General features: G+C 32.6%; 2 protein-coding genes and 1 long non-coding RNA gene across 3 annotated transcripts; 1 reads left to right on the top strand and 2 right to left on the bottom strand.

The window, feature by feature from the left end:
- Window positions 1-301: 301 nt before the first annotated feature.
- On the bottom strand, window positions 302-7,762 carry PHOT2 (phototropin 2). The gene is made up of 24 exons (XM_078303891.1): window positions 7,496-7,762; window positions 6,537-7,068; window positions 6,245-6,427; window positions 5,827-5,918; window positions 5,484-5,745; window positions 5,170-5,386; window positions 5,007-5,077; window positions 4,435-4,541; window positions 4,285-4,334; window positions 4,007-4,111; window positions 3,809-3,868; window positions 3,625-3,714; window positions 3,434-3,510; window positions 3,165-3,249; window positions 3,005-3,085; window positions 2,803-2,906; window positions 2,433-2,482; window positions 2,188-2,294; window positions 1,983-2,105; window positions 1,834-1,885; window positions 1,629-1,741; window positions 1,155-1,295; window positions 948-1,062; window positions 302-778 (listed from the first exon to the last, which is right to left on the bottom strand). The coding sequence occupies exons 2-23, from the start codon at window positions 6,935-6,937 to the stop codon at window positions 949-951; spliced, it is 2,685 nt and encodes an 894-aa protein (XP_078160017.1). The 5' UTR covers window positions 6,938-7,068; window positions 7,496-7,762; the 3' UTR covers window positions 302-778; window position 948.
- Window positions 7,763-17,314: 9,552 nt separating this feature from the next.
- LOC144555513 (xylose isomerase family protein) lies at window positions 17,315-22,043 on the top strand. Its single transcript, XM_078303890.1, has 21 exons — window positions 17,315-17,469; window positions 17,550-17,635; window positions 17,716-17,829; window positions 17,961-18,035; window positions 18,143-18,272; window positions 18,689-18,780; window positions 18,882-18,932; window positions 19,023-19,102; window positions 19,194-19,248; window positions 19,365-19,466; window positions 19,550-19,601; window positions 19,764-19,809; window positions 19,890-19,945; window positions 20,033-20,084; window positions 20,588-20,667; window positions 20,758-20,828; window positions 20,950-20,990; window positions 21,131-21,230; window positions 21,348-21,419; window positions 21,507-21,584; window positions 21,806-22,043. The coding sequence occupies exons 2-21, from the start codon at window positions 17,576-17,578 to the stop codon at window positions 21,839-21,841; spliced, it is 1,443 nt and encodes a 480-aa protein (XP_078160016.1). The 5' UTR covers window positions 17,315-17,469; window positions 17,550-17,575; the 3' UTR covers window positions 21,842-22,043.
- LOC144555514 (uncharacterized) lies at window positions 20,342-20,602 on the bottom strand. Its single transcript, XR_013512054.1, has 2 exons — window positions 20,479-20,602; window positions 20,342-20,429 (listed from the first exon to the last, which is right to left on the bottom strand). It is a non-coding gene; the product is annotated as an uncharacterized LOC144555514 (long non-coding RNA).
- Window positions 22,044-22,511: the final 468 nt, after the last annotated feature.

Genomic DNA, 22,511 nt, shown 5'->3' with positions numbered 1-22,511 from the left:
TCGGATTGGCCCGGATTTTGATCGGACGGTGGTGATCTAAACAGAAATATTATGTTACCTTAGAGGATAGCTCCACTTTGTTTTCTTTGCCCCCAGATTGGAAATCAGGTAGGTAGGAAGGGAGAACTGGAGAAGCAATAGAGCTTGTTTTTAGGTTTAGGGAACTGGAAATGGCTAAGAACAAAAATGCAAATGCAGTTGATTAATGGTTAGTTTAATAATTCTCTTTACTATTTACTCATTTCTGAAATTATAAATGCCTCCAAATTCTGTTCTTTGGTTCCGCATCGCTTACAATTGATTCACAAAAAACACTATTCCTTTTCTGTAATTATCAGTAAGCACAAAATTTACATCAGTAATCTGTTGAGATCTCTTCTCACGCTTTTAAATGCAATCTTACACAGTAATTAAGTACACCCACAAGTTACTGGTAGAATATTTGTTCACTTACCTTATAAAAGCAAACCTGATTCATTTTTTACCATTTTTCATAAATCATAAAAAATAGTAAAAAAATTTCAAAAATAGTAAAAATTAGTATTCTACAAGTTTATTATATACCCAATTTATTGAGTGACTTAAATCGAAATTTAAAGTTTATACAATAGGTTTTTGAGGCCGTAGCACGGATGACCTTATGCTATCCATAGCACCCAAGCCTTGCTCTAATAACAATACAAAATATCTCTTATTCATACCTCTCATTTCTGTACATATCACTTATTTGCTTTCTCCTAGTTCATTCTTCTATTATGTACGTCTTGTAAAATTGCTTCTGAGACAAGTGGTACAGAGAAAAAGTTGGTTAATTATTAAAGTTGCTTTGCATATTCATCTTTGTTAATCCACCGTACGTCTCTTGTAATTCTTGGTTTTATAATGCCAAACCATGTGATGATTTGTTCGATTGTTTTTTTCATTAAATTTAGGAAGATTGTGTGCACCTTATAATAGCTCGAGATCCTGTATGACTTCCTCTTCCTCCCATTGCAGATCCTTGATTTTCGGATCAGTTTCCTTTCCAATCAGTTGGAGAGGAGCATCTAACTGAGGTGGTTCCTGCATATATATATATAGGTAATGACGAATAACTTGATTATTTAAGCACTTCCATATAAATGCATGCTGATGAAATTAATCATGCTAGTTACCATGTGACGAATAAGGGGCCAGTTAATGTCGTGGAAAAAGGGATGTTGTTTGATCTCATTTGCACCAATGTTTGCTCCTATTCGATCAGCCGGGTCTCTCTGGAGCAACCCATGAATTAACTGTCGTCCTTCTAGGCTAACCTGTTCCAAGTTAACCACCACTGTTATTAGTACTGGTATTTGCTTCCTGATATTTTCTTCTAAGAAAGAATTAGAAAATTTTTAACTCCACAAGCCAGGAAAAAGGAGGAGGGTTCATGATAGGCTTGGCGAGCCAGCAGTAAAAAACAGTCTCTTTATGGAAATGAAACCCTCACGAATTGGGGCAGGAGTAGTACTAGAATGGATGACTTCCCTGGAAAGTCCCTGTGTTGCTAGTTCCAGTTGAGTTTCATTTCTAGCCTACCCCAACTTGTTTGGGAATAAAGGCTTTGAAGGAGAAGAAAGAATTAGCAAAATTTTGCATTTTCTTACTGGTATGCTGCTGGGGAAAGTGAGATCCTTGTTTAATATATTAGAGAATGTTTTCTGTCTGTTCTTCCCTCTAAAAGGCGTACGCCCATATAACATCTCATATAGAAGTATTCCTACAATTCAGAGAGAACCGTCAATCTCTAAGTTTCTAGTGAAAATAACATTCAAAGATAGGGTTTTGCTATTAAGAAAATAACATTCAAACCTAGAGACCACCAATCAATGGCACTGCTATGGCCTGCCCCCATAATTATCTCCTGGATTGCCGTCATGAAAAATATGAAAAGATAAATAAGTGATGGTAAACACTAGTTTAAAAGTCGAAGAAAAACTGATAGAAGGTAAGGAATTTACAGGGGCAATGTATTCTTCAGTTCCAACAAATGAATTAGATTGAGTGCTAGGTTCTGCAACAAAGGTAGGGGGATTCAGGTCCCTTGACCTTCTCCGTTTTGATTGCGAAGATTGCTTCACAACCTGCAAATACATATCAGTTAAGCTATTTGTTGATAGAATATTCTAGTCAACAGAAAAAAGGAAAAAAAAAAAAAAAACTTGCCTGGGGCTTGCAATTGGTCAAAAAGGATAGGTCGAAGTCCGTCAGCACAATATGTCCGTCCTTTTGAAGTAGAATGTTTTCTGGTTTCAGGTCCCTGTATATTATGCCTGCATCAATTGAAGCATTAAATTTAATTGTCACTCCTTAAATTTGGGAACTTGGGATGTTTAGGCAACTAAAAATACAGTAAACCATTCTTAGAAGTTGTCATTTATTGAAATCGGGAAAAGTCGAGGATCAAATACCCAGGCAATGAAGATATTCAAGGCCAATAACTACTTCTGCTGCATAAAACCTGCATAGTATTTAGTTAATTGTATATTAGGTATTTAGTTAATGGTAGCAAAATTTCCCAAAGAAGTATATCTTAGGTTCCACTCTAAAACATGTATATTATTCAGAAAGTTTGCCTTTTGAAGTAAATCAGGAAACAAGGAGTATGCAGGTTATTTATTTTTTTTTAAATTAGTATATGTGATATTTTTTATCATGTTTTGTTGGCTGGGCATGCCTCATACCGTTCTATGTAGGGTTATACACAATGTTGTCAGTTTTGGCATTTTAAAGGTACACACAAAATTTCCCCTAAATAAAGTAATGAGAGTAGAAGTGTACTTGGCAGCTTCCTCTTTAAATATTTTCATGGGTTGCCTGTCAAGTAAAGCAAACAGTTCTCCTCCAGAACAGAAGTCTGTTATTAGGCAAACATGTGTTGGAGTCTGGTACATGCATCACAAGTACAAGTTATTATCTTCATTTTCATACACCAAAATGGAACTTGAAACAAAAGATAACAGTATAAGATCAACAGCAAAACCTGAAAGGAAGTATATAGAGTAGGAAGAAAAGGATGGTCCAACTGCGAATATATTTCTCTTTCAATGCATGCTCTATGAACCTGTGAAAAAATTACACTTACGAAAATGGCTAATATCCTTTTTTTTATATTGACACAATGATTAAATATAGAAGATTACCTTGTTTCGGGTTAACATTACCGACTTGTCCATTGCTTTCATGGCATACAGTTCACCGGTGCCTTGTAGTTCCACCAAATGAACACTGGAATGAAATCAAATAATATTGAGTTTTGACTCCTTTGGTATAAGCTGCTAGCTCCTTGTTTTGAAGCAAGATCATAAGCATTATAGATGAGTCTTTTAACTTTAAATTTTAGGTAAAGCTGGTATTCTTAGTTAGAAATTAGAATATAGAAAAAGCATTTCTATAATGCTAATCAGTGTACCTTCCAGTATCCCCACAGCCTAGTGGTCTTATCGGCCTGAAATGCTTCAGTTCAATCTGTTCCCCTTTTCTAGTAATCTAAATTTTTTTGGGTTCAGAAAAATGATCAGAGCATCAACATTAGATTAGTTCATGTTATTAATTTTTATTAAAAAAAAAGATTAGTGCTTGTTGTTAATCATTAAATTTTACCTTTTCAATGGCCATCCAAGAAGAATTGTTCTTCTTGTGAGGCTTTGGAAAGACAGGCTTGGAGTGGCTTGCCCACAGATACTCCGGTCTCTGAAGAAAAGCCATAGTTTTTGTTTTGAATTATGATACCCGTCATAAATTCTCAAATTTTCTAAAAATTTAAACAAAAGAGAATGTACCTTACCAAGTTGGGATCAGGAAGTTCCCTCACAGCTCCATCCACATTCTCAGCTGTTGCTTTGACCTGAAAAAAAAGAGAAAAAAAACAAAGCATCATGCAACATGCTTGGTTGTGATTTAATGAACAAAGTTTCCACAAATCCCATGGTAATATATAAACAAAATTTACATGCAAACTATTAAAGGAGAAAATCAAACTTACCAATTTGGCACTCTGGAGTTCAGTCTGTTCGGAGAGACGATTTCTAAGAGGTTCAACATGATCACTTCCATCCAGTTGCACTCCAATAAAGTACTGAACTTCCCCCTGCAACATTTAGAGAACGATAAATCAGTCAATTTTTGATTGATGGTGCTGGATATTGCTTCTTCTTTTACAAAAAAATAAAAGAAAAATTCCTTGGAATTCTTGCTAGAAACCATGTTTAACATAGAGTAGTACTGCTAAGCTGAAAGAAAATGAGAAGCAAAAAAATCCACCTTTTGGTCGCGCATTGGTTGCAAATGGAATAAGTTCCAGAATTTTTTGCCTGAGAAAATTTACCAAAATTCTGATTTTGTTAACAAATTGCGGAGTTCTTTCTAAGTTGAAGAAAGAACAGCATAAATGAAGAAATAAAAGATAAGTACCACTCTTTGTGTAGTTAATGAGTTGGACAGTAATTTCTCTTTGGTCTCTGATAGCTTCTCTTATTTTAGTAACTGTTCCTTGATCTGTTTCAGGTCCTTGGAGAAACCTACAATGAAATGCATATGTAAATTGAATAGATTTGCCCATCAAATATAAAAATTGGATGGAGTTTAAGCAAAATTAGTTGATTCAATCTAAGGTAATACTGGTCTATAATTGAAGTAAATACAAAACATATTGTTTTTAATTGCTGATCTGAAATTCTCTCTCTCTCTCTTTTTTTAAAATGTGCAATGAATAATATATATTACGAAGCAAGTTTCGAAAGCCAATTATTTTTCTTTATTGCAAAAAGGTCCCTGTTCAATTGTGTAATCTAAAATTAAGTCCCTTGTAACATGTTACTTTACAACAATGAAATTTTCAATTACATAGGAACTCTTTTCCCAATAAAGAAAAGGGATGGGATTATCTGATTTCTGACAAGGAAGGCTTTCTGTTTCTATTGTTAATTTTTTGGAAACTTCTCTGTATTTTACTTTGTTGATACTTAACTGCTATGATTCCGTACCTACAATTTCTTCCTAAAATTTCTTCCCGTGTGTACTCTGTCAGCTCAAGGAAGCTATCAGATGCAAATATCTGCAATAACAACATATGAATGTAAATTAAATTAGTAGGTTCAAAACTGAAAGCACTGCAAGAGATTTTAAAACAGTATCGAGAAAGGTTACAATTGGGTTATCAGGAAGTCTAGGATCTGTAATAACAAAATTTTTCTCAATCCGTTCTAGTGTCGTTGCCAGATCAATCCCTTGTCTTATATCCTTCTCCCTCTCCACACGATCCCAACTCTCTGTTCTTTGCACTTCTTTCGTCATTAACATTTCTGGAGCTGCCTCCACATTTGACACTGGTACTTCAGCTAAACTCCCTTTTCTGCTCTTAAACCTACATACAAATAATTTCAAGCTCCAGGTTGAGAACAAAATTTTTATAACTAATTTTTCTGACATTCCATTAAATAGATTGAGATGGCGAAGCTGACCCAATTAAGGAAAGGCGAACTGATTTGCGTGTGGTGTGGTGTGGTGATTCGCTTTTGAAGTCATGGAGTGGAGTGAGACGGCCTGGTGATTTAAAGAAGCTTTTTGCATCAGAATTGGTTCTCTGAGGTGAATCCACAGTCCCCAATTTCTCTGGCTCATGAATCTTTATCGGGAGTTCTAACTCCGGCTGTGACCGGCGAGGATGCTTCACTGTTTGCACTACCTCTGTCATGGATGATAAGGCTTTCTCCTTTTGTCTTGCTGCTCAAAATTAGATGTGGTGAGGTGATGTTTGGAGAATATTTGAGAAGAGAAACTACACATTGGCTCAACTGTGCTTACCGTCATAACGAATAAGAGAAACAGGTAATTCGTTTGGTCTTAATTTTTTGTCGCTTAGGCCTTCTGTATACTTGCTGACCTCAACTTGCATTCTGCATATATGACAATTTTCGATTAACAAAGCACTAAATGGAGACGAAGGTGTAAATAAAAACTTAAATAAAGTACTGTGAAGAGTAAATTTTGTAAATAGTGGTTGATGCACCTCGAAGTGTTGTTAGATTTCCTATTGTTCCACGAATAAAGTTTGGTAATTCTAGCAAACTGCATACAAGGATAAAGTCACAACTGAAAGCAGGATCAAAACCATTCCTCCTAGTTTCATCCTCATTTGAATACTATGATTCTGAAGCTTTATTTTTTTTTTTTCTTGGAATATTGATTTACTTAATGCAGGGGATAAGATGTAGAGACTGACCCGATGAACTTGATAACCTGGCCCTTATCATCCCGAATCGGGGTAACGGTAAGAAGATTCCAGAAGGGGATCCCATCCTTCCTGTAATTCAACAGCCTTCCACAGAAGCTCTTCCCATTTTGAACTGCATCTCGTATTTTTGCAACCTCTTCTTTATCTGTTTCTGGCCCTTGTAGAAACCGGCTGTACATAAAAACATGAGCAAGAATTTAATCTTTTATTATTTTTAGGTAGAAACCATAAGTGACATACAATCTTTCTAGATTAATTTAATATAATATTGTTGCCTTACCAATTCTTTCCAATGACCTCCTTAACAGAATAACCAGTCATACTATAGAACCCAGCACTGGCATACATAATGGGGCAATCAGGCTTCGTTGCATCTGACACTACAAAAGTTTGTTGAAGGTTGGAGAGGGCATCCTTGAGCTCTTGTGAGACCCGAGGTATTCCAGAGTTTGATTCTGTCGAAGCCCTTTCGACAGACTTATCACCTGACGACCTATTGCGGGGTTTTCCGTTCTCAGATGGTTTTGGGTCGAGTTGTCCCCATTCTGCTATTGCTCCTTCTTCTGTTATTTCACTGTTGGTTTGTTTGGTCGGAAAGGCCATCCATTTCTCTAGTCCTGTCTCAGATGTATCAGAGACCTCCCCAGAGGGGAGGTTTGTTTTTGAGGAGCTTGGTAGCATTGTAATATCTATCCCAATAATATGTGACTGTGCTTTGATTGCCTTTCTGCTTCAGTACAGTGGAGTTGATCAAGCAGTACTGTTACTTGATAAACCCAGCATAAATTCTTAAACTTTGGGTGGAACAATATCTGGAAGTTAAGAAGAGAAACTGTTTAATACTGGTTCATCAAAATTTATTGTACATAAATAGAAAAGGTTGGTTACAGCTAGGTTCAGTAGAATTGCTTAACAAACAAACAAAGATGGTAAAATTTAGTATTCTGACTTAAAAATTAAATTCTTGTTAAAAGCAGGATACTAGCTTCATGGTAATGAGCAAACAAACAGGATAAGATTTTTGAAAAAAAACAAAAAAAACAAAAACAAAAAAACAAACAGGATATATAAGATGTTGGTACTTGTCTATAGGCCTCTAACCAATAAAAATGTGACAGGTTTCCATAGCAAAAGTAGCAATAACAAGGAATACAATTAAAGCTAATTAATTTGACAGTACTTGCTAAAAGAAGTACAGAAAAAGATAAACAAATTAAAAGTGCAATTATTGGAGAGTACCATATAAGAGAGGTGATACAAGTAATAGTACTGCTGCAGCGTAACTTTCTCCAAAATGGCCAGATAAGAAGGGAACGAGGGAACAGAAACAAATATAAAGAAGCAGAAGCTTCACAGTTTCTACGCCTCAGAAAATTAAGCAATGAATAAGGGTACTAATTAAACTTGATTGGAAGAGGATGGAGTTGTGTGTTTGGAGTAATAGATGCCTTTGAATTCGATAGTATGTCTTAATCGTGTCTCGAGGCCAAGGAAGAGACGCGTGACACCATGTGATTTTTTTTTCCTTTCTCTTTTGTGGTCATACACATGGCCACTAATAATTTTTTTGGATTTATTCAGTTTAGATTTAAAATGTGTTTTATCTGATGATAATATCATGTGGGTCCCACACCTCCTTCAACCAACGGTAACGGTAAGGTAAGCAATTCTCCTTATTACTGTTTCCTACAGTCCTGCTTGTGTTGTTATACTATTTAAAAATAGCTCCTGATATAATGACAATTAACATTTTATCGAATTGAAAAACAAAATCTTTCTCTCACGCCACATTTTACACTCCGAAATTTTTATTAATATCCAAAATTAATAAAAACTTTTTTTTCGATTTCTAAATTTCCGGAAAAAAAAAATTCAATTTGAATCCCGTCAAAACCGGCAAAAAAAATTATCGGATTTTATCACCGCTCCTTTTATCATCGGTTTCTAAATATTTTTTTCTTACAAAACAGAAAATTTTATAATTTTTTTTTTGTATTGAAATATTAGAAATATTTAATATATTACTTTGAAAATAGATGGACTACTATATAATGTGATTTATTAGAAAGACTACGACAAACAATCCGGATCAACATATTTCAGTCGGATTTTTCACGACTGTAAGAAAAATCAATACATTTCTTTGTGTGTTATTGAAAAAAATAAAAATGCTTGGATTCTAAGTTATTGATCCCTGTTTAAAAGTCATTTCTAGGTAAATACAGAAAATATTATGATCCTTCTATTTTTTTTTAAAAAATTAATTAATATTTATAATATTTCAATACAAAAATAAATAAATTATAAAATTTATGTTTTGTAAGGAAAAAAAATTTAGAAACCGGTGATAAATTTTGGTAATTTTCTTGCCGGTTTTGACAGGTTTCATACCGGAAATTTTTTTGTCGGAAAGTTAGCTAGAAACCTGAAAAAAAAAATACATGTTTGGGTAGATTTTGAATTCCAGTACAGAGAGGGGTAGTTTTTAAAAATAATTATTGATTATGAATATAAATAAAAATTTCGGTTTTACACTTCTTATCTGAATTCAAAAGTGTTTATACTTATTTTTGAGTTGTTCATATCTGAATTCACAAATATTGATATTTAACTTACAAACTGTTACTCTTTTTCTTTTCTGAATAATTATAAGAAATTTTAAATTTAATACTTTTGCAAGGTTCTGAATAGTAATTACCACGCCATTGATTTTAAAGTCCCAAAAAAATTATAGCGTAGCTATAACTAGTTATTTAGAACTCTGATAAAAAGAAAGCGGCTGATAACGTTATAATTTAAGATCTAAAAAAGACTATATCTGTTTAGAACCATGATACCTTGTCAAATAAGTAAAATCAACGAAATATATAAGTATTTTTATCATTAATATAAACATTTTTTCTTTTAAAAAAAAAAGGCATATCAAGGTCATAAGGCCAAAAAAATTTAGTTACCATCTTAATATCTTATAGTTTTCTTTACCTTACCATCTATTTCTAAAAAAATCCATTCTTACAATATCTGAGTGGAGGTTTTTTTTGTTTTTTTTTTGAAATTTTATTTCTAAGGGTGAGTTGGTATATAAAATTATGATTGTTTCTATTTTAAACTTCTAAGGAATTTTTTTTTTAATATTAGTACTTATTTAGGATGTAGATAATTGTCAAATTAAATTCTAAATGAATAACTGATTGTTTCCGTTTGAAATTAAAAAAAAATACATAACTACTAATAATCAGCAACTTCAACTGAAGTTTGGAGACACTAAACGAGACTTTTTTTTTTATTTTAACTCTATCGGCTTCAGAGCATTGTCCCGAACACAAAGTCCTTTATCTCTTTGCGAGTTTTTTAAATTGAAGTCATACATTCAAATCGAAGTTTTCTACCAATAGTTATGGTCATTTAAAGGTTGAAAACAATACATCAATGTATTATTATAAAAATATTAATGACGCACCGATATTTTATATTCTAGTTAGTTTCGATAACAATGCATCAATGTTTTTAATGTAAAATATGAATGATGTTTTATTGTATTGATGATAAGGTTAAAATTATAAAATATTAAGATGATAACTAAAAAAAATTACAATCTTGATGAGGGATCACTTCACAATAGCTTATATTTACAATCTTGATAATATTTTTTTAAAATTAATTCATATAAAATGAAAAGGTAAAAATAAATTTATAGGTTTCTTGTTGGATATACAAATGAAATATCAAACAAATTTCAAGCAATTTTAATATTGTTTTGATGACGTATTAAGACTTGTTAATTTTAAATTATTGAAAATTTCACATTACGTACTACATAGATCGTGTCGATAATGTTGGATTTTAAATTTAAACCATTTTTTTTATGATTGTCACATTACTACATAGGTATCTTGTTGGATATAATGTATTCATAATATAATATAATACTACGTTGATTGTCAACATATTAATTACAATGTTCTAAAACTTTTTGTAAAATAATTAACTTTTATTCTTATTAATTCTAGTTAATTGTGTGTGTGTGTGTTTTTTTTTTTAAAGTTGTATTGATAATAACAACCAATTCTACATTATTACATCAATATTTATGTTATAGCTTCAAGAGTTGGGCTACGGTACTTCGCGAAGTAAACCGAGTGTTTTACTTCACATCTATATCTTCAATTTCACAGTTCAAAATGTTGATTCAAACCGTTCAAGTTGATCTACATATTAAATTGTGTTTGGAGACTAAATTTTATATTTTTTTTGGAAATATTCTACATTTTTTTTAGAATTTTTTAAAATTACTATTTTTCAGAAAATTCTAGACCATCAAAAACAGTGATTTTCAAAAATTCTAAAAAAATAGTAAATTTTTTTCAAAAAATATAAAATTTGATCTCCAAGCATAATTTAATATGGATATTAACTTGAACGGTTCAAATCGATATTTTAAACTTTAAAATCACAAAATATGAGTGTGAAGTAAAATACTTGTTTTACTTCACGAAGTACCGTAGCCCAACTCATAGCTTCAACTCCCCTACTTAATTGTGTTGAGCAATTCGAGATATTTATTTGAAATATAATCTTAGAGATGAATAAGTAATTAGTTTAGTTAATTATCTTTATACACTCGTTTATTTGATATTCTGAATTTTGGGTTTACAAAACTCTCTATTATTATTAAGCTCTCTTTAAATAATCTGCTGTAACTAAATATTTCAGTCAATGAAACATGTATTATTTGCCTTTTTTTTAAAAAAAAAATTAATTAAGCTTTCTTTAATGAGATTTGAGAAGTTCTAAATTAAATTCAGCTTTGTTAAGAAATTGTACAGTTAGATATATCTGGAAGAGATATAAATTATATAATGGTTAAATTTTTTTTTTTTTTTTTAGAAAAAAGACCATTCCTTAGCATAAAAAAATTAGCTGTTGCAAAGCTTTGCTAATCTAATAGAGGAAATATATATTCTGATAGAACTTTTTGTTTTTACTTGCGGAGAGAACGATGGAAGAATTATTGAGTAGCTATTGTAAGGTAGACAAAACTTGGTTGCTTAATTTCTGAAAGCTATGGCTGCTTCCAACCAAATTAAGGTTTGGATAGCATGCTCGCCTGCATATGTGTGTAGAGACCACATATATATATATATAACATAGACGTTATAAGAGGCTTAATTAACCCAAGTATACTTTAAACAGAGGAGGCATGTTTTTGTGTCTCCATCATGCCTCCATCTCTCTCCATCATTTTCAAAGTTCAAACGGTCGATCCGAATCGCTCAACTTAACCTCCATACTAAAATATGTTTGGAGACCAAATTTTATATTTTTACAAAAAATTTTACTATTTTTTTAGATAGGTACAAAAATAATGTTTTTAGATGGTTCAGATTTACTGATTTTGTACCTATCTAAAATGATAGAGAGAGATGGAGGCACAAAAACATGGAGGCATTTGAACCCTCCTCCTTTAAATATATAGAACACTAAAGTAATGTAGCAAATCAGGTAGATATTTATGGATATGCATGGGCATGGCACCAAGTCATCGCTGTTGCTTGCACTAAATGAAGCTATCACTTGCTAACCATGTTACAAATGGCATCTAATCATCCCTCTTTCGCCCTTGCTTTCAATTCGTACCAAATGAAGCTATCACTTCTATCACTTCAATCACTTGCTAAACTTTTGGTCGATCTTATCTTCAAATTATCTTCAACTGTTAAATGTGTTATGGGAAAAACTAATTGTTCCCTCCATTCAGATTTTTAGTTCCAATTTTTTTTATAGCTACTTCCAGCGTAGTAATATTCAATCTATTCGGTCGAATATTCATATTTGGTTGCAATCTGAATAAAAAATTTATATTCAGTCCGAATATGCAGTTTAGAGCATATTACCTGTTTAGAGTATATTAACAGTGGTTTATACCACATATTACTGGTTTAGAGAATACTAACAGTGATAAAAATACCGGTTTATAGTATATTAACAATGATTTATACTATATATTACCGTATATTTGTTTATATATATATATAAATTCTCATTTAAAATCCGCATATATAAGTCTGCATAAAAATCTACATATGATATTACACACCGCATATGCGATATGCGGTGGCTTTCATGTAAAAAAAAAACCCACCAGGTAAGGAATCCAAAGATATGTGGCAGCAATGCTAGTTCGATCGTGTACAGAAAGAGACGTTGATACATGTGGCAACCAGATTCTCTGCGACGTATACAGCTCATCGAATTGGTGTGTCCTTGTACTGACGATTCTCCCACATGTTTTTTTTACGGATAAACAAAATAAGTTGGTCTCGTATAGGGGTGTTCATTGGGTCCGGATTAATCGGTTTTGAACCGAATCGAATTAGTTCGGTTCAGGTTGGTTATTAAAACCGAATTATAATTTCGGTTCTGTTCGGTTTGAAATTTTCAAAACCGAAATAACCGAACCGACCAAACTTTTACATATTATGAATTTGATCCGGACCATTCCAGTTTATTTCTTAATACCGTGTTTATTCCTTAATTAATTGCTTTAAATACTTTGGTTTATTTCTTAATATCCCAATTTATTTCTTAATACCCCGGTTTATTTCTTAATATACTTCGGTTTATTATAAATCAATTGCTTTAAATAAAAAAATAAATATATTTCGGTTTGAACCAAACAAACCAAAATAAAACTTTGGTTCGGTTCAGTTCGGTTCAGTTCGGTTCTATTTTTAAAATCAAATTATAACTTTGGTTTGCATAGTTCAGTTCGGTTTCAACCAAACCGAACTGATGAATACCCCTAGTCTCGTACAGGTTTACAAACGTTATTACCTCATCGAATTGTGTGCATAGTAACAAGACTTGAGAATTAAACCTGAATAATAACGCTGAATTATTCGATTGAGCAAACTTTGACTGAAATAAATTCGAATAATTTGCAAATTTTACAAAGTTTGCCCCAATTTTACAAATTATTCGCGAATTTTTCCCATAATATATATATATATATATATAGAGATGGGCTATGGTGCATTGCAATGCATAGGCCATGGTGTGCATTGGACCATAAATCACCGATTCAAAGTCCAAATGACCGATCCAAACCGTTCATCTTTTTCTCCATATTAATATGTGCTTGGAGACCAAATTTTATATTTTTTGGAATTTTTTTACTATTTATTAAGCCACTTTGAAAATCGCTGATCCAACGGTGACTGTTTGGAACAGTAAAATCAGAAGCCACCGTTGGATCAGCGATTTTCAAAGTGGCTTAATAAATAGTAAAAAAATTCCAAAAAATGTAAAATTTGGTCTCCAAGCACATATTAATATGGAGAACAAGATGAACGGTTTGGATCGATCATTTGGACTTTGAATCGGTGATTTATGGTCCAATGCACACCATGGCCTATGCATTGCAATGCACCATAGCCCATCTCTATATATATATATATATATATATATATATATATAGAGAGATGGGCTATGGTGCATTGCAATGCATAGGCCATGGTGTGCATTGGACCATAAATCACCGATTCAAAGTCCAAATGACCGATCCAAACCGTTCATCTTGTTCTCCATATTAATATGTGCTTGGAGATCAAATTTTACATTTTTTGGAATTTTTTTACTATTTATTAAGCCACTTTTAAAATCGCTGATCCAACGGTGGCTTCTGATTTTACTGTTCCAAACAGTCACCGTTGGATCAGCGATTTTCAAAGTGGCTTAATAAACAGTAAAAAAATTCCAAAAAATGTAAAATTTGGTCTCCAAGCAGATATTAATATGGAGAACAAGATGAACGGTTTGGATCGGTCATTTGGACTTTGAATCGGTGATTTATGGTCCAATGCACACCATGGTCTATGCATTGCAATGCACCATAGCCCATCTCTATATATATATATATATATATATATTTTTTTTGCTCTCTTGCAAGACTGAAATATCTGATCCAAATAATTTCAAATCATTTCCGAATTATACCTGAATTATTCCCGTTCACAAATTTTTGACCTAATCAAACCGAACCTAAATAATTCATTTGTCACTGTGATTGTGTGACCTTGCCGCAAATTTCAAATATAAAGGCATGTTCGGCCTCCAATTGAGAATGGGCATGGACACAGGAATTGAACTGAAAAGTACTGTTCTCATGAAAAAAAAAAATTCAGTCGAGAACAGTAACGCAACCGAACAGCACCTAAGAGATTCCAACTTGTAAAATTAGTTGGCTCATTGGTCTCACATCACGTGGCCAGAGACAACAGTCACATCAACATTTATTCTTTTTTTTCTTAGGATATTTGCGAATAAAAATTATTGAGATATTCCTTCGTCGTCTCTTTCAAAATTTTAAATTGTTCACTTATTATTTTTTATCTTTTGTTTACTCTCTTTCATCTCTTCGATTTTAATTACCTTCAATTTATATAGTAAATGAATGTCAAAATATAAAATCAAATTCACTTTAAACAAATACGGATACAAAACGAATAATTATCGGATAATTAGTCATTATTGGGATTATCATTTCATTGAGCGACATTGGCACTTTTTTTACTTTATTTTTTTATTTTATTTTATTTCTTTTCAGATTTCAAAGTACATGTCTTTTTCAAAGCATGTCATCTGTACATATAATTTAGTTCTAAAAGAACGTCAAACACATGCTAAAAGTGGGCCGAAGATAAAATCATTTAAATACAACCCAAAAAGCAAAAACCTCAGCAGCCCATTTAGGGCCCGTTTAGCATATTATTGTTCACCAAAAAAAATTTGTTCATAGCTAAGTTTTTATTCCCAACAGTAAAATTTAGTTCAAAATTTTTGATTCCCACATCCATTTCTATTTTCTACTGGGCTGCCGAACGGGCCCTTAATATATTACTAGAATAAGCAGCCAGTTTTGTACATGTTGTTTAATTAGTCCCACTGCACTTATCAACAAAAACAATCACTTATCTGGATGGATCTCGGACTCCAATATTGGGATCCGGATAATTTAGATATCCGCTTCATTTAAGTTTTAAATTTTTTATCTGTATTTGAATTCGGATTTTTTTTTCATATTGAATAAATATCTGAATTCGTATCCGGAACTATCCGTATCCGTTTAATCCGAATTCAGAGCAGATTATCCACATATTATCCATATCCGTTTTCAGCCCTAGTTTTAGTCCAATAAACTATAACATTTTTTTTAATTAACTCTCAAATTAGTATTTGTTATACTGTTTTTACAAACTAATACAAATAATTTTATTATTATATTATTTCTTTGATCACTCAAATATAACTTATTGTGCTCATGGCATTATTATTTCACTTGTTCTATTGTAGCTATTCAATTTAATTTTCAAAGCGTCTATATATACTCGCTGCCTCCTGTCAAAATATGTTAAGAGTTTAAATATTGTCTATCAAAGCTTGATTAAATAGGGGCAACCACATTGCCCATATTTATGTTCTATGTTGCACGGATACGCGTATAAATGTCGTACCAGATACAATACAAATATAATGATACATGAACTTGGAAAAAAAATCAACAATATGATACCTCTTTCTTACATATATTTATTTTTATAATATTTATATAAAATAATATATTATCTAAATTTTTATTTTATAATAATATATATGTATAAAATTAAACGTTACCAGATATATTATCTTATATGAAGTAATGGGTAAGATAATTTTTGTATAATGAATTATATTATTAATTTATGCCAAATCATGTTAGTAATGAAATGAAATAATACAAAATCCACGTATGATAATTTTACTGAATGGTGATAGATTTCATGTTTAATTTCAACAAGAAAGCATCTTAAAAAAATTTATGTCAGAGTTTAATTTTAAAGGCTCTTATTTTAAAAAATAAAATTATACATCCAATTTCATCCTTGTTTATTTACTTATGTTCCTTAAGTACTATGATAATTAAAATAGATTATTATCTTATTATAAATATTTTATTATTATTTTCAGAAAATTTATCGACTTTCTTTTTTATTTTTCTGATGACCGAATTATTCGGTCTATAAATTCGAAAATATTTTATTTTCTATTTCCTCATTGGATAAACCGGCTCTTTTCTAATAGGAGTAGTCAACCTATTAAATTTGCCACGTCAAAGTCATGTAGATAGTCGTAGAAAAATGTGTGACAAGGATATCTTTTGGGTTTATCTCGTACCAGAGATCTGGTCCCCTGTTTATATATCACTACAGATATCATGTTGTAATAAACTGACAAATGGACCCCAGAAAGGGGTCGTTCCATTCGTAATAAGCGTTGTGAAATGCTCCTGTCAATGACTACAGGAAATCTGTTACAAAGAAACCGAATTTATGTTCAATTTTAAAGTGCCGCTGAGCCGCTCCGATACACGGGAAAACGAATTCATGTCACCTAACGTAACAGAATATTTTATTATATCTAGACCGTCCGATTGATTCCGCACGAATATTAAAGAAAATTCGTGCATTCCGCGTCGGACCGGATTGATCCTAACTGATCTGACGGTATAGATCTAAACGGAAATATACCGTTACCTCAGAGGATTTGACTCCGGGAAAACAACTAAACAAGATCATCTTTGCTCTGACAGTCTGACACAAGGACCTCGTGTCAAGCAAACACCATTTATTTCATGTACACTCGGTGCATTTTTGTAAAATATAGTCTTCAACATATTTAAAAATTAAAATATCACGTAATTTAATAGAGTAAATGTAAAAACCGTGAAACAGGATTAAACAAAATTAGCAGTCAAAGATGAAATTAAGATAAACCTTTTTTCTCTCTATCATATCTCTCACGAGACCGCATCGTCTGCATTAACTCAAAAGAGCATCTTTTGCTCTTTTGAGTTAATACATATTGCCCGTCCGATTGTAAACGGAGCCCATCCGGCCCCCGACAAAAAACCTAGGGTCTTTAATATTCGTGTGGATTTAATCCGCACGAATCATAAAGCTGATCGGACAGTCCTTATGCATTAACAAAAAAGATTCCTTTTTGAGTTACTGCAGAGGATACGAATTCCTCTCTCACTCTATAAGGAGCACAGGCGTAACCTTAAATTATCCTGCTATACTATTCTTAGTTCTCTCTCGCGCTTATCCAGTTTTTTTAGATACAATCTTTATCATCTCAATCGGGATATTTCTTTCTTCGGCACGCTTCTTTGATAGGTTTTGCGTTTGTTATGGCATCCATTTCTGAAGCAAATTGAAAAGATCGCAAGTTCGTTTTGACTGATTTTTCGTTGCAGGATTTGGTTCTGTTAATTTGTGCACGATGAAGAGAATTGTGAGGTTTATGCTATTGCTAAGCGTGTGTTTGAGCTTATTAGCCTATGTAAGTGATCTAACAATATTCTGAGATAATACGATAGTTAGGGTTCTTTTGATCAATCAATTTCATTTTACTGCTGTTAGATTGCCAGTAGCTCCAATACTTGCCCCGCCAATCTCGAGGCAAAGTGTGGTGATGATTCTTCAGACGATTGGAAAGGTGAATTCTTCCCTGATATTCCCAAAATCAAGTATGAGGTAATAAATTTTCTGATTTTACAATTGATCATTATTGTTTCTACGATAATTAAAAATTCGTTGTGAGAAAAAGTTCCCTTAAGTTGACTCCCTTTATGCTGGATTACTAATTTCAATTGTACACAAATCAGGGTCCTACTAGCAAAAACCCACTTGCTTACAAGTGGTACAATGCTGAGGAAGTAATTCTTGGAAAGAAAATGAAGGTACTCTTTACAATGTTATATATCTGCATATGCACAATAAAAAATTATTTACTTCAATTTGAGCTTCTCATGTTGTTTGTATCATATTGTTGATGTTATTATCGCAGGACTGGTTTAGGTTTAGTGTAGCATTCTGGCACACTTTTCGAGGCACTGGTGCCGATCCTTTCGGTGCGCCTACTAAGTCATGGCCATGGGAGGACGGCACCAATTCTGTTGCTATGGCTAAAAGAAGAAGTAAGCTGTTTCATTATTTCTTGTATGCACACAATTTGCGGAATGAAATCTGCTCCTTTTCTTGAGAAAAGGAGGACCCTCCTATTCTTCAATCCGAACCGTTTAAAATCGATCAAACGGTTTCAATTACATCTGATTTATTTGTGCTTTGAGATTCGTGCCATGTTAAAAAGAAATTGAAGTCGTTTGATCGATGTTGAACGGTTCGGATTGGAGAATAGGAGGGTCCTCCTTTTCTCAAGAAAAGGAGCAGATTGGCTTCCATAATTTGCAATGCTTGTATTGTAGTGTGTTTTGTGACAGGAACTTCATAATATTAGTGCATTTTTCGTGGATACTTTGAAAATCACCTACTCATCTGAGACCAAAGTGTGCTACTAAATTTATTTTTGTTTTGATTTGTGGAAATGGTGCAGTGAGAGCACACTTTGAGTTTATAAATAAGCTTGGGGTCAATAGATGGTGCTTCCATGATAGAGACATTGCTCCTGATGCCAATACCCTTTCGGTAGATGCTTGTCTATATAGCTTTTTAAACTTTTACAATTTGCAGTGAAACCCATATATATATTTATTTGGCTCTCGTTTAATATTTGATAATACTGGCAGGAAACAAATGCGAACTTGGATCAAGTAGTTGAGCTAGCAAAGGAACTTCAGGTCATTTTTTCTCACTTCATAATTTTTTTTATTGGTATCTCTGCTTTAATTTTTAATTTACAGCCTTAAATAAATTTTTAAAATTTACAGGAAGGTACTGATATAAGACCCCTATGGGGAACAGCTCAGCTGTTCCTGCATCCTCGGTACATGCATGGTGCAGCTACCAGGTGATATATATATATATTTTTTTTGTTGTTAAATTTTGAAGGGGGTATATATTTATAACATATTTATTAATATGGAAATGCGTGAATTCAGCTCAGAGTTGGGAGTATATGCATATGCTGCTGCTCAGGTTAAGAAGGCCTTGGAGGTAAAGTGTTCTGTTATTAAAATTTGAAATGTAATTTTGCCGAGTTTGCATTGGGCCCCTTTCCCTTGTAATTTCTGATATGTCATAATATTTGACGTATTTGTTTCTTTTGCAAGGTTACACATTATCTGGGAGGAGAAAATTATGTTTTCTGGGGTGGCCGAGAAGGATATCAGACTCTGTTGAATACAGATATGAAGAAAGAGCTTGATCATTTGGTAATGCATAAATTCTTATGAAATTGTATTTTGTATATATTAAAATAGTTCTCCCAAGTTTTTCTTGACTAGTTTATTTCTAGGCTGCTTTCCTTCAAGCAGCGGTTGATTATAAGAAGAAGATAGGGTTCAAAGGTATCATTACTGATTTCAGTCTATGTAGCAGTATTTCATTTTTTTCTTATAACCACTCTTTGTTGTTATGAAGACTATGTTTAAGAAAAATTATATATATTTTTTTATCTTTTTGGCCCACTGGGTGTTGACAAAGACTATTATATTTTTTTATTTCCTCAGGGACCTTACTTATTGAACCTAAACCTCAGGAGCCAACAAAACACCAGTAAGCATCTAATGACTACCAAGTTGGGTTTTTCTCTTACTTCTAAGATTTGAAATTTGTTAATTGATTATAATATATAGGTATGATTGGGATGCAGCAACTAGCTTTGCCTTTCTACAGAAGTATGGTCTAACAGGTAATATTAATAATCTCAACCTGAAATAACTATCATAATAATTCTCTTTGTATTTCTTTTGCCTAATGCTTGATCATTGCTATGCAGGGGAGTTTAAATTGAATATTGAGTGCAACCATGCCACTCTTTCTGGCCACAGGTGAGACTTTTATCCCTCCACCCCCACCCCAATTCCATAACTATATATCTGGCTACATAACATTTATATTATAATTAGTTTGTTTTTCAAATTACACTGTGATGTACTTATATTAAAAAGTAACCTTCTTAGTTCTTATCTTTTCTTGTTTTTCTTGTGACCCGTGTTTTTAAATTAATTAAACTAAAATAACTCCCAGTTGTCTAGCAAGTTACAAATTAGGGAGTGTCTAGTAAGTTACTAATTAGGGAACCTGCATATAAATATTCTTGGGTGGATTTTAATAACCACTTAAAATCAGGCTGAAGAAACAGAAAATAGAAGGGGTAAAATTGTCAATACCACCTCACATTTCAATTAAATCAATATATGGGTGTAAAATTGTCAATACCACCTCACATTTCAATTAAATCAATATATGGGTGGATTATTGTCACGAATATAGTAGTATATTATTTGTCTTCTGCAAATATAAATACTACAATTTCTTTATCTTTCCAAAGCTGCCATCACGAGCTTGAAACTTCAAGAATTAACGGCTTACTAGGAAACATAGATGCCAATACCGGCGATCCCCAAATTGGTATGTATACTTCGTTGTTCTTCCTTGTGATTCTTAATTGAATTTAGATCTTTATTTTTATTTAATTTTTATAAACCATATTTTAAATAGGTTGGGACACAGATCAGTTTCTCACTGACATTGCTGAGGCTACTCTTGTAATGTTGAGTGTGGTTAGAAATGTAAGATCATGATGTCATATCAAATTCCTGCATTGTTCGTATTTTTTTTTTTTACTTTCCTTGCCTAAATATAATTATTAATGCCTGTTATTTTTTCTTTATTGCTAACTTGCTGTTTCAGGGAGGCCTTGCTCCTGGTGGTTTTAACTTTGATGCAAAATTGTATGTTTTTAATCTTATAACTAATTATTATCTTATCTGGTTTTTTGCCTTCATTTTAACGGAAGTGAGAGACCATCAGCAATCGTATAATTTCTTTTATGATTTTTTTTCTTAAATTTATTTCATTTTTTGAATGGTAGGAGGAGAGAGAGTACAGATGTGGAGGATCTATTTATTGCACACATTAGCGGCATGGACACACTTGCACGTGGTCTTAGAAATGTTGCAAAGCTAATTGAGGTATTTTAGAATATTGATGTGCAATTGATTGCATTTTTATTCCTGTAAATCTTAAAAAATTAATTATTTATTTGTTTCTTATATAATAATTGTCTATATGTGAACATTATCTTTTAGGATGGTTCTCTGACTGAGCTTGTGAGGAAGAGATACCAAAGTTTTGATTCAGAAATTGGTGCTTTAATTGAGGTATATTCTCGAAACCAATTTAATTATTAGAGTTTCTCTTAGATAATCATTAGCTTATATTGGAAGTTCATTTTATATTAATTATAGGCTGGCAAAGGTGATTTTGAGACCCTAGAAAAGAAGGCCATGGAATGGGGAGAGCCTGCTGTTTCATCTGGAAAACAGGTAAACAAATCTTTAATTACACATGCAGGTACCAGCACCAACTGGTACTTATAAAAACACAAACTAGTGTAGTATCCAAAATATTGTGTTACGCTCTTTGGTCAATTGATTATTTAAATTAACTTCAATATCATATACATTTGCCCTGCAGTACATTATTCCATCAGGGATTATATTATAAATATGATTCTCATTTTTTATGTTATTATGGTATAATACAGGAACTAGCAGAGATGCTCTTTCAATCTGCAATGTAGAGAGCTGCCTTAAGAAGAGCTTATAAACTTGAACCCTAATAAGTTGAAGAGTAGTTTTGTAATTATTTTTTTTTATTTTCTGTCTTTACTTTTTCTTTTTCCTCTTTGGTCTCTTTAGTAGACAATGTGTTAGCTAGTTGGTGTCATGTGAGAAGAACAAATCCCGTTAATAACTAACGCGAAAAATAAGGTTCCGGGTCAAGAATCAATGTCTTAATCGGAAATAATATCAAATATCAGTTTTTTTTTTTTTTTTTTTTTTCTTCAAGCTGGTTGGTTATTGATACGCTTTGATTACCTATGATATTATGATTGCTTCATTTGTGTAGAGAATTCGGATTTATGGAGCCGTTTTAAGATTCGTGTTGAGATGTAACTAACGATTCAGATTTAACCTGATGTGGTCAGTTATCATGTGAGGGATTCCAATTCCACCATTTTATTAATTTCATTTAGCACTAGACTGCGCCTCCAACCATATCTCCTCTCCGTATGATTGATAGTTAATGGTTGGATCTGCATTATTTTCATCGGATGGTTAGATCTCTTCACTTCTCTCTCTCTCTAGATCAATCTGTAGGTCCTTCGCTAACATTCTCTCCATCTTCGTTTCTCTCTCTAGCCTCTCCTCTCTTCCGCCGCAGATGCGATTGATTCTCTTTATCCTCAC

This window comes from Carex rostrata, chromosome 6 (genome assembly GCF_964058835.1).
Source record: "Carex rostrata chromosome 6, lpCarRost1.2, whole genome shotgun sequence".
NCBI lineage: Eukaryota > Viridiplantae > Streptophyta > Magnoliopsida > Poales > Cyperaceae > Carex > Carex rostrata.
Note: the sequence above shows the minus strand (reverse complement) of the source record. Positions and strands in the feature narration are given on the sequence as shown.

What these genes read in the sequence shown, in the direction of transcription:
- PHOT2 (XM_078303891.1), bottom strand. Translation starts at nt 6,937, where the DNA reads ATGCTACCAAGCTCCTCAAAAACAAACCTCCCCTCTGGGGAGGTCTCT. An exon ending in CTTGGATGGCCATTGAAAAG is followed by an intron (nt 3,511 to 3,624) that starts GTAAAATTTAAT and finishes AAAAAAATTTAG; the next exon opens with ATTACTAGAAAAGGGGAACA. An exon ending in TGACCAATTGCAAGCCCCAG is followed by an intron (nt 2,106 to 2,187) that starts GCAAGTTTTTTT and finishes ATGTATTTGCAG; the next exon opens with GTTGTGAAGCAATCTTCGCA.
- LOC144555513 (XM_078303890.1), top strand. Translation starts at nt 17,576, where the DNA reads ATGAAGAGAATTGTGAGGTTTATGCTATTGCTAAGCGTGTGTTTGAGC. An exon ending in CTGATGCCAATACCCTTTCG is followed by an intron (nt 18,781 to 18,881) that starts GTAGATGCTTGT and finishes TAATACTGGCAG; the next exon opens with GAAACAAATGCGAACTTGGA. An exon ending in ATGCATGGTGCAGCTACCAG is followed by an intron (nt 19,103 to 19,193) that starts GTGATATATATA and finishes GCGTGAATTCAG; the next exon opens with CTCAGAGTTGGGAGTATATG.